At 37.2% G+C, this 12,230-nt stretch overlaps 1 protein-coding gene across 1 annotated transcript in view; it reads left to right on the forward strand.

The window, feature by feature from the left end:
* The window catches only part of CCDC186 (coiled-coil domain containing 186), a 40,235-nt gene extending 31,074 nt beyond the window's left edge, over positions 1 to 9,161 (forward strand). The window contains exons 13-16 of the mRNA XM_001513549.5: positions 693 to 773; positions 2,726 to 2,936; positions 3,853 to 4,072; positions 4,346 to 9,161. Coding sequence (XP_001513599.1) covers positions 693 to 773; positions 2,726 to 2,936; positions 3,853 to 4,072; positions 4,346 to 4,429 — 596 coding nt within the window. The 3' untranslated portion in view covers positions 4,430 to 9,161. The remainder of the gene's footprint in view (positions 1 to 692; positions 774 to 2,725; positions 2,937 to 3,852; positions 4,073 to 4,345) is intronic.
* Positions 9,162 to 12,230: the final 3,069 nt, after the last annotated feature.

Raw genomic sequence — 12,230 nt, forward strand, 5'->3', positions numbered from 1 at the left:
TCATGAGTTAATTTGTTTCCCAGTTCCAACTATTAAGTCAATTTGTTGTTTAAAAGGTTGCATATATCAATTAGGAATGAGGAAATAGTGGGAAATAAAACTATACAAATGCCTGCCAGAGCCTACTTATTGTAGATCTCTTCAGTAATTTGGAAATAAAAGTTCTTTTAACAGTCAGAATTGTTAGTTGAATGAAAATGCATCCAATTTCATACATTTGAACTTGGCATTTCCATTCATCACACCTGAGTGGTATTATTAAAATCATATTTGTCACATATTCAATTGTTTAAGAATTTTATAATAATAATAATAATGTTGGTATTTGTTAAGCGCTTACTTTGTGCCGAGCACTGTTCTAAGCGCTGGGGTAGACACAGGGGAATCAGGTTGTCCCACGTGGGGCTCACAGTCTTAATCCCCATTTTACAGATGAGGGAACTGAGGCACCGAGAAGTTAAGTGACTTGCCCAAAGTCACACAGCTGGCAAGTGGCAGAGCTGGGGTTCGAACCCATGACCTCTGACTCCAAAGCCCGTGCTCTTTCCAGTGAGCCACGCTGCTTCTCATTTTATGTGGATATACAGTGGGATTGTTGCAGAAGTGGTTTTGACAATTATCACTTAACTCTGAATTGATGGGGAAACAGTTAAGATTGTATTTTTCACAATATTTTCCCTTTGGTCTTGTAGCACGCAGGAAATTAGATCAAATTGAGAATGGCAGCTACGATAAAGAAGTCAGTAGCATGGGAAGTCGTTCTAGCTCATCAGGTAAAACAACAAATAGCTGGCATCCTGTTAAGAAATTCAGAAAGTTGATTCTTAACAATGAAATTTTGAGCTGTAATTGTATCATTTGAAAATGAATGAATTTAGTTATGTTCTTCAAATGATTTAAACGGTCAATTAATTAAAAATTTTAATTGTTAATAATAGTGTAGAAAATTCCTACATTTTCCCAGTTGACCCAATGTACCCCATAATATATGGTCCTTGAAATGTGGTTGAATCAAAGGGTACTTTTATCTCATAGATTTATACTTTATAAATTGGAGCCTATTCCAGAACCTCTGGAAAAGTAATGTGGAATTTCTTTATATGCTACATATTAGAATGATAAATGCCATGGAGCTTTTGTTTAGTCTTAAATTAATTCAAAGCATTAAAAACTGGAGGGTGGTAGTATAACATTGCAAAAGTAGAAGTGTGTCATGCCGAAGGTGATAATGCTTTTTCAGAGTTAGTGAAGAATTTGCCCTTTACTTCATAAAGTACCTAGTAGCAACCTAATTCTGTTGAGTGGCACCTTTGAATTCCTTGTTCTATGAGGGTCATTGTTTTCAATCATTTATAATTTACTTTCCTGAAAATTGATACGTGACTTTTTAGCCCCCAACGCTTATATGGAATTACAGGTGCCATAACTAGTTCTTTACCTGTTTTGACATTTTGCAGTGATGCACTGAAGCTCGGTGAAGTCCTCATTGGACAACAGTCCCTCTGAATTACAAGCAATTAATATACTGATATCTGCATCATACATTTTTAAATGAAGTTGTCCTCCACCCCAGTGTAACATCTTCTTCGGGGCTATTTTAATTTACCTTGAAAAATCTCACACAGACTTGGGCTGAGCATGCTCCAAGATCCATCTGTTGATGCTCATGTAGTCTCAGTCTAGGTGTGGAGAAGACTGAAAGGGATTTACTTATATGTAGGTTTCAGTCATACTTGTGGGGTATATTATTAAACGATGCAGGTCGTATTCTGTCTTTTCCTGTGCTGAATGTTTTCTGCGTGCAGAGAACTATATTAAACTCTTGGGATATCTCCTTAATTTATCATATTGTTCTCTCCCACATGCTTAGTTCAGTGCTCTGCACACAGTAAGGGCTTATTAAATATGATTGATTACAATAATCAAGGAGCTCACTCAGGCAGGGGAGACAGACATGAAAATAAATTATAGGTGGAGGAAGAAACCATGTATAATGTTTTGTGCATAAATGTGAGGATGGGGAGGGGTGAGTGCCTATGTTCTTAGAGGGTATAGTCTCAAGGACATAGGTGACACAGATAGTGAGGAAATGAGATGGGGAATTGAGAGAGGTTAGTCAGGAAGGCTTCATGGAGAGGATGCAATTTTAGTAGGCCTTCGAAGATGGGGATAGTAGTGGTCTGTCATGTGAAGCGAGTGGCTGTTTTTGGGCAGATGGGAGAGTGAACGAGGGGCTGACTGAAAGAGCCGATAGTGAGGCATAGTGAGGTAGGCTGGTTTCAGAGGAGTGAAGTGTGTGGGCTGGGTTGTAGTGGAAGAGGAGGGCGGATAACAGGAGAGAGAGCTGATTGTTTAGATCATTTAAATCACTAATGCTTTGTACAGTGAATCTTTAATTCAGTTGGAGTATATGTATGTTGTTGCTGTTTGATTAGAAGCGGTTTAACTTTTGGTTATTAAATTTGGGAGGTTATGTTTTTCTATGAATTATTGTTAGGTTTCTCACTTTTGATGTTTCTCAGATGTTTCTCGATCCTTTTGGGCTTTCAAGAGTGTTGATGAAAAAAGGAATCATTAAATTAAACTCATGCCACTCCCACATAGTAATGATTTGAGCTAACCAGTGTAGGTGAATAAGTGCAAACAGAAGTCAGCGAAACAGTTAAAAAATGTAGAGGTGAGGGATGACTAACCTTATCCAGTTCAATCCCAATTTTTTTTAAAGGATCCCTGAACGCTCGGAGCAGTATAGAAGATCGATCCCCAGAAAATAGTGGCTCTTCAGCAGTGGTGGACAACTTTCCCGAAGTGGATAAGGCCATGTTAATCGAGAGAATAGTGAGACTGCAAAAAGCTCATGCCCGAAAAAATGAGAAGATAGAATTCATGGAGGATCATATAAAGCAACTGGTGGAGGAAATTAGGAAAAAAACAAAGTATGGATTACTCATGTTTGAGCTTCTTAATAGAATATTAATGAGCTTGTTTTTACACTGAGTGAAATGTACTTTTTACAGATGAATTCTGGTAAATTAACATCTATAACTCTGAACTCAGAGATTACTTATGTTTTCATTGAGGTATATGCTTATTTTCCTTTGTGCCTTCAAAGAATTAAAAGAACCATAATTTCAGCTTGTCCTTCTTGCTACATGGACTTGTTTCTTGCTACATATCGGCAGATATGTACTTCTGTGAGATGGTAGAAAAATCAGGAAAGTACTCTTGACCTTAAGAATAAACCTACCCGAACACTTAAACACAGCCTTGTTTTAAGACAAAAGCACTTTATTTGCATAAAAGCAGTCGAGAATCAATCAATAAATGGCATTTATTGAGCACTTACTGCGTGCAGAGCACTGTGCTAAGTACTTGAGAAGAAAAAAGTATTTACATTATTTTAATGATTTTAATGATTTTTTTTTTACCTGGCATATTGAAGCTGAACAACAATGAGCATTCTCTATGTTTGCAGGTCATTGCAACTTTAAAAATTAAACTACAGCCCATTTGTTTGAAATGCAAGAACTGACCAAATGAACTTTGAACTATGGTCAGATTTTATGGCATTTTTATTGAAGAACAGTAGAACTTTATAACAGAAAGGTTATTCTAATCACATACTATTCTGAATAAATTAATAACAAGGATTTAAGAGTTCTAAGTAATTAATTCTTAAATGTGAAATAGACCAACTGCAATTTAACATCAGGAGTCATCTGAAAATAAATAATACTCTTCCTGTAGTTTTGTTAGTCATCTAGTTTTTTTAATTTTGGTAGTTTTTATGCATATATTGTAGTCAACTGAAAGTCGCAAGCACCAGTGACACCCAATTTTTTTAATTTACAGAATAATTCAGAGTTACGTTTTAAGGGAAGAAGCAGGCACGCTGTCGTCAGAAGCCTCTGATTTTAATAAAGTCCACTTGAGCAAGCGTGGAGGTATCATGGCGTCTTTGTATACCTCACACCCAGCAGACAGTGGATTAACTTTGGAACTCTCTTTGGAGATTAACCGAAAACTACAGGCTGTATTAGAAGACACCTTACTAAAGAATATCACTTTGAAGGTATTAATACTTCGGTGAATAAACATTTAATTGAAACTTGTTCTCTGTCTCCAGAAGGAATGAACAGTTTAAATGAAATGTAGCACATTTATTGTAGCTGAAATTGCCCGGGGTGGGGAATGTGGGAGTGCAGTTTTCCTCTTGGATGCTTTAGCCAAGAGCAAGCATGACATTTGAAGAATAGTTTATTGTATTTTGTGGAAAATATTTTGAACCAAGTCTTGTATTTGCAAAAGCTAATGTCTTCTTTTTTTCTCTCTCTTTTTAAAAAAGGAAAATCTACAAACACTAGGAACAGAAATAGAGCGTCTTATTAAACACCAGCATGAATTAGAACAGAGAATGAAGCAGACATAACGAAAAGCTTTTGCACAGTAAACAGAGCAGCATTGCAGAAGGAACAGGTCCCTGCAGTCTGGTGGTGGTGTTTGGAAATTCCTCTGCACTTAGGGTGTCATGCAGGGAGTTTGATTTGCTTGTTTGATGCAAGTTGTTGAACTTTGCTCTTACACGTCATTTAAAAAAAGCTATTTGAATGCTTTGCAGTGTGTACTGTAAATAGTGGAAGCATCCATTTTAAATTTTGTAATGTGCAATTCAACAGTCTAGTGATGAATCTTAAAAAAAAAAAAAAAACAACCCTTTAATTTGCAGGTGGTCTTACCTACTGCTAAGCATCACTACAAGGCTTTCAAATGAGAGTTTTCCCCTTCTTTCTCCCAAATAACATCTCTAATATGTATATGGTAATTCAGCATTTTAAGAATGGATATGCATGAAAAGGCAGCCTTTAAAGTCATTAATATGCCATTTTGAATTTTCCACAAGGTTCAGTAGTTAACATTGTTAGCGGAACAGAAAGAAAAGTTAGACTTCCTTGAAGTGTCTAAAGTAAGAGATGACCCTCTGTGATTGGGATGTGTGCCTGCCTTGAATTTTATCAGTTGATTTTAATATTAAGCAGTTGCTGAAAGGAATAGAAACCCAGGCAGCCATAAAACAGTTTGAAGACAGTAATTCATATTTTAATGCCAGAATTGTAGTCAGCTAGAACTTTCTTTACAATTTAACAGTTTTCCAGATCCAAGGCATTCTTTTTAAGAGATCACCAGTTGTCTTTATATTTGTTTATCTAAATCTGACTTCCAAGAAACGTATTTATTTTGAAAACTATTTAAAGCATAGTGAGATTCATTGTCCAGTTTTCTAAATTTTAAAATAGAACCTAGTCAGCAGAGTGGAGGAACACCCAATGGACTGTTGAGTTGCTGTCCATGTCTCTGTCTTTGTTTACCTGTCTCTCCCCCAACTACCTCATTCTGAGAGTCCTTAATTTTACTAATAAAGCATGAAGAGGATCATTTAAGAATACTAAATTTTCAGAAAAACAGGGCCTAAAAGAAAGCTTTTGGTACATTTTTGCAACATTTATTTGACCTTAATTTTTTTTATGTTGCTAGTTTTCAGTAATAATTGAGCTGTATAATTAATCAATGGTATTTGGGGGGTGCTTACCATGTGCAGAGCACTGTATTAAGCATGTGGGAAAGTACAGCATAACAGAGTAGGTAGACATGTTCCCTGCCCACAATGAACTTACAGTCTAGAAGGGGAGGTGAAATTTAAGAAAGTAAATTATGGCTGTGTACATAAGTGCTATGGGGCAGAGGGTGGGGTGAATATCACATGTGACACTCTGTGACTTTAAAACTTAAACAGATTACATATTTAACAGAAGATGTTTCATAGCCATTTCCTAAACATCTTTTTTTTCCCTCTATGTATAATGTGCATTTATAAGATATGATAATAAGACTCTTCCATATGTTTTTGCTTTACCTTTTACAGCTCCTAAATAACTGAAATTTTATTTCTGTGAATTAGGGGGATTAGTACACCCAGTTCTTCTAAGATGCAGGGGCTATATCCTCTCAAAAACCTGTGTTAAGGAAAAGTGCCCCCTAGCCCTCGGAGTGTCCGACACTACCTTCATGTCTGTTCTGACACCATAGGGTCCTGTATCCAAATAGGTTCTCGATGTTGGAAAATCATACTCTGATTTCCTAACAACTTAATAGAGCATAATGAAGATGTGCGTACTGGCAAAACTAGATGTACGTCTTCAAATTTCATTACATACATATCATTGTTACTGGGCTACTGTTGTTGCACAGGCATGCATTTGAGTGTTAAAGCATTCCTTCTGAAAGAGATGTACATGCTTTTGAACTGGTTAAACTCTAAAATGTAGGGCTAATTGGGTACATGCCAGTTTAATGTTTGCTAAATTCTAGTAGCAATTTGTGATATTGAGAGAAGAGATGTCCTTAGTAAGGAAATATCAAAATGAGTGGTTTCTATTGAGTGTTCCTTTTTTGCTCTGTTTAGAAGATATACTTATTTCTACTAGATCTGTACCTTACTGGAGTGACTCCCACTTAGTCACCAGCAGTGACAGCCCTCACAAATTGCCCATTGGTAAAGGTGTTACGACAACCTGACTACCAAGCCTGTAGGTAAATGTGGGGGCAGAAGGATTAGCAGCTGGCCGGAAGGCAAACTTTACCCTACCGTTTGTCACCCCACCTCCTCTCCATCCAAAGCGGAGGGGCCAGACCTTTGCAATGGTTGCTCTTAAAGTTTTTATCATCATATATCCAGTAATGAAGAAAATAGAGTGAGCCATATTAGCTAAGTTTACTTAAAAATAAAAGTTGATAAAGAAGATTCTGTTGATTACACCATATTGGATTTTGTTCAGATTTACAAATTTAAAAGTAAAGAAAAATATGTGGAGGATATGGGCAGTCATACTTTTTTCACTTTATTTTTGATCTTAAATATCATCATTTTTTCTTAATGTCCTTTAGCCAAAAAAATCCTTTGTAGCCACAGTCCCTGGTATTGATAATGGGAATTTCATGTTGAAATGCAAATGGATCATACTAGTATTTATATTTTAAATATATCCTCTTGAACTCAAGTTGGGTGGGGCCAGATTAACTTTAAAAGTCATTAGAAATCCTGTGCTTTAATTTTCGCTGTCCATTCCTTCATATGTACAAAATGACGTAGGATAGCAAAATGAGCCTTTTCGCTTGCCTCGTATCTGCATAGCACTTACATTTGTATCATGTTTAAACCAATTGTTATTGAAAGTTGATAATAGTATTGAAGTTTCTCCCCAAATTGATTCAACATGTTACCTTCGCCTCTTTTTGAGAAGTAAAACAGGTAGATTTGAGCATGAGGTGAGTTATTAACCCTAGCATGGCATTTTAAGTATTTTCTCATAAGAATCCAATACTTTATTTCAGTGTCACCTTCAATTTCAATGTGGACAGTGTGGGAATTTTATTTTGGGTGGTGTTTGTAAATGCACAAGCCACCCAAAATGAAATTCTGAAATTGTCCAAGATTACATTTACCACACTAGAAGGCAGGCTGTTCTCACTGAGCTGCTGCAATGAAAATAAGTATCAGATATTAATGAGAAAATAGGAAAAATGTCATTTGGGCAGGCAGCTCACCTCATGTGCAGTTTTGCCAATTTTTTACCAGTTTACTCAGGTACATAATGTGTGTTATATACATTTTGCAGTTATAGCTGAGCATTCATTTTTCTCTAAACTGTGAAGGATCATATGCTCATTTATGTATACAACTTATGCCTATAGGTTCAGAAACACTCCTATCCAAATCGTTTATGGGTAAATATTAGCAAGCCACATGTTACGGTAGAAGAAGGTTGAGAGAGGATGGCCCAAAAGAACTTGGGAGAAATAGAAGAAAGCATTTACTTCTTGGCTTCTAAAGATAGAGCAGCACCTCATCACACACGGTTGTTAGAGGCCCAGGAGATTCAATCCACATGTGGCATTGGATTACCCACTCAGACCATCTGTATAATCCATTTTGAGAATTATTCTGGTTTCTCATATGACACGAGGGTAGAGTTACCCATTGTCCATTTTCAGCTGGTCTACCCATTTTTTTTTTTAAATTTTCAGCACCAAGCTTTTCTCGAACAGAGTTCAGACCTGGAGTTCATATGAACTTGATAGGGAAGTGCAAAAACTCTGGAACAAATTAGGGGTTCAGGGATTCCCCTGGAGAATTGCTTGACAATTTTGCAAATTTGGCATATTTTTGCAAAATGGCATGTATGTCCCTTTCATCACGTTATATGTGCCTGATGTAATGCATGTGATGTCACATGTCTCCTTACCCCATATTTGTGAGGACCATCTGTGGCCATCCTACTTGTGTGGTTAGTAAATAGCAACTTCATTTTATGTAGGAAAACTGCTTGGAATGAGGGTGATGTTTCAGTAAATTAGGAGGAATTTGCAAGAGTTCAGTCCATAACTGTTCTCCTTTTTTTAAAAAAATAGGAATCATTGTGTATTGCCTCCTAATCCTATTGATTTATTACTGGAGTGCACCGAATACTGTTGAAATGCTTAGGATATTTTTTTTGCACTGCAATAAATGTTTTATACAAATTTTTACATGAAGATTTAGGCCCAAATTTGACAGTGAAACATAATTACTTTCAATTCTACAAATATTCTATCACCATGGTAAAAAAAAAACAACTTATTTTAAAGTTCATGTTGTCATTCATTATGTTTAACTGAGTTAGTGATTGTTGGCTTTGGTAGCCTGAAAGCCTTACTTTTGACATAAAGAATATTTGCCAGTTGGTGGCACTAAAAACAAGAAGGATTTGTGACTGAATATTAATGAAAATTTTCAAACGTGAAGGCTTTAAAGCTGCAGAATAAAATTGCAGTTTTTTTCCGGAATGGAATTTTTTTTTAAGTTCTGAATTTATCCATTGTTTGCTGACGGTAGTGAAACCTGTTCTGTCTTCAAAAATATGTATATCTATGTGTATGTACAGAGAGTGCCTCTTTGATTTAACTGTTTATTTGTAGATACGTTTCTGTACAAATAAAATTTTTCAGAAGTAATAACTATATATTATGTATATAGTGTACTATTAAATAAATAACTTATCAATTTATATTTGATTATGTATGCTTGTGAAACTGTCTAAATTAGCATTACAAATTTATATGATTAATTTTGACTTCTGGGTCATTTTTCTGGGTTTCTGTCTTATTTACTATTTGGCCTACAAACAGGGTTGGCCTAGGTTTGCAGTGAGCTGAACAAAGTATTTGCAGCCCCAAGTCCCAATAAGACCCTCTACAGTGTTGCTCCAGACTTTTAGTGCAGAGTTCAGATTTGAGTTTTGAACAGAGATTTTTTTTGTTAGCATTGTATAATCATAGATAATAGCTGTTTATGCTTTTACTTTAATACTAGAAACTACCTTTTTAACAGTAGTAGTAGTAGTAGTAATTGTCTTAAGTCCCTACTCTGTGCAAAGCACTGGGGGGAAGTACAGAGACAGAATATAAAAAATAATGGTTTTTATTGCTCCGCACACAGTAAGCACTCAATACGATTGAATTGAATGAATGAATGAATGAGAGGACAATAGATGCAAAGGGTTGGTAGGCACATTCCTTGCCCATAACGAGCTTAGAGTCTAGGTATGTGATATAAAAAGGGAATGACCAGATTGGATATATGTTCCTCTCAAGTCCAGACCTGGCACACAGTAAGCGCTTATAAATAGCATTTAAAAAAAAAAAGTCAGCCCTGGACCCCTGTGTAAATAAGGTCAATTCTTTGAATTTGTAGCCAATTAGAAAAGACATCAGCAATGAAAGGGCTAATTGACTTTGACTGTTTTCTGGATTAGTCTATCTTTAGAGCTTTATAACTCCTTTAATAATAATAATTATGGTATTTGTTAAGGGCTTACTATGTGCCAAGCAGTCTTCTAAGCGCTTTAAAAGGGCCCCTGGATAAATACCCTGCTAAGTGCATTGTGGCCTAGTGGATAGAGTACCGGCCTGGCGGTCAGAAGGACCTGGGTGCTTATCCCGACTCTGCTGCTTGTCTGCTGTGTGACCTTGGGCAAGCCACACAACAGTTACCTCATCTATAAAATGGGGATTGAGATTGGGAGCCCTATGTGGGACATGGACTGTGTCCAACTCAATTATCTTATATCTACTTCAGTGCTTAGTACAGGTCTCGCAGAGTAGGCATTTAAATACTATTATTATTATTTTTATCATCATTATCTGCCAAACACTGTGCCTCACTCTGTGGCAGAAACCAGATGATCTGATGAGACACAGTCCTTGTCCTACAAAGGACTCGCAAATCTAAGATGGAGGGAGAGCAGGTATCAAATAAGGAAACTGAGTTCCAGAAAGGTTAAGTGACTCACCTAAGGTCACACCACACTAAACTAGGTTGGAGCTGGGACTGGAACCTAGGATTCTTGATGTCCCATCCCAAAGCTGATGCTTCTACCCCAATGAATAGTAACAAAAGGGTGCCAGCTGGAGGGGGAGAAGAGGTTACTAACACTGGGAGAGAATCTATTGGAATGCTGGTTAGATATGAAATGGTCAAATGAAGAGCTTTGGAGCTTACACCTGCATGATGGAGTATCAGCGTCATACCCAAGGCAGCAGAAGTTGTGGAATTTCCCTAAACATTTCAGAGCTTGTTTGTCCTCCTCTAGAGCAAATAATAGATGGGTCTTCAAACCCTTTCATACTTATGTTCTGGTCTGCTGGGGGCTATTTTGGGTTTTCAGAGACTTCCCAAAGGTGTATTTACATTAGAAAATTAAAGCACCTTTTAAGGCACTGTTCTGATCACAATGAAATACAATAGGGTGTACAGAGTTTTCTGCTGTTTTTAAAGAACATTTGTATTCCTTTTGAAAAAAAGGCAAATAAAGACACACAAGGGGCAAAGAGCAAATAAGTCCTGAAGTTGAAAGTTATGATTCAATTATCAGTCCCCCAAATTCCTCATTAATTAGGGAGAGTCAGATGATTGGGTTTTTTTTTTCTTTTACCCTATTCTTTATTAAATATGAGTAATACAAGCTGATCAATCAGTCAAGATAACTTCAAGGAAATGTCAACTCATTTTTGAGGAGTTGGTTACCTAGTTTGTGAACGATCTCTGCCTCTTCTTTCTGTTTCTTTCTCTTGCCACTTGCCCTTTGACCTTTATGCTCATCATTAGTCCCAACACTGCAGAATGTGTGAGGGAAGAATGAGAAAATAAAATTCAAATCAGTTATTTTGCCAGTGGAGGAGGATGAAACTATTGTCTAATATATAGTTTGGGGATTATCTGTGGATTTCAATTTTCCAAGCTTTCCTTGTTCTACTCTTCCATTAGCTCAGATTACTGCGAATTGACTACTCAGGTGATCTTCAGGGCCAAGGAGGGATCATTTTTAAAAGGAATTTTTGAGTGTAAATTTCCCCTAGGGCAAATATGAAGTTTTATTTAATAAAACAAGACCTCACCTTCCCCAGGGCTTCTTTGATCCTTGTGTAAGCTTTTACTGCCTCAGTGCCCAAATCTGAGTTACAAATCTCAGAAATGCTTACAATTAAATCCTAAAGAACCAGCTTACCTCAGCTGTCAGATCTCCATATTTATTTTCAGAAGGCTCTTAGAAAGACCTATAGCATAGTCCCATTTCTAGAAATGAATAGTTGGACTTAACTGATCTATTGGTAAAACAGTGAACTGCACGTTTCCTGGAGTCTGAGTGATGAGACCAACGATGTTTTTGCCGGTTCTACACCAGCCTGTTGAAGTGATTTCCAGTGGGTGTCCACATTTGCGAATCCGCCAAGTAAGTAGCCATGCCCTCCTTGGTTCCTGGCCCGTGGCTTTCCTTCTCATTTCCCCCACATCCTTTTTCTCCTGCTGTGGATTTTTCAATCTTTTGCTGGTAAATTTGTAAGCAGTTGCCCGTTGTCCCTGCCACAATGGCAACCGACCCCTTCTGTAGGTTTTGACTACCTTCTGGGGCTGTGAAGCTAGGCTGGGTGGAGAGAGTAGGGGGAAAAGTAGGAGATGACAGTGGGGAGGAGGGAGTCTGTGGGGGAGGAGGCCGGTGGCATTAATCCCACCGACTTCCTCCTCACCGTCCTCTACAGCCGTTGTAAGTGCCAAGAGCCCCTACCTGCTCCTCCATTATTTTAACTCAAATGTTTTTAATGGATAATTCCTGCAGCAGCTGCCACATTTGCCAACA

Source organism: Ornithorhynchus anatinus, chromosome 16, assembly GCF_004115215.2.
Source record: "Ornithorhynchus anatinus isolate Pmale09 chromosome 16, mOrnAna1.pri.v4, whole genome shotgun sequence".
NCBI classification, from domain to species: domain Eukaryota; kingdom Metazoa; phylum Chordata; class Mammalia; order Monotremata; family Ornithorhynchidae; genus Ornithorhynchus; species Ornithorhynchus anatinus.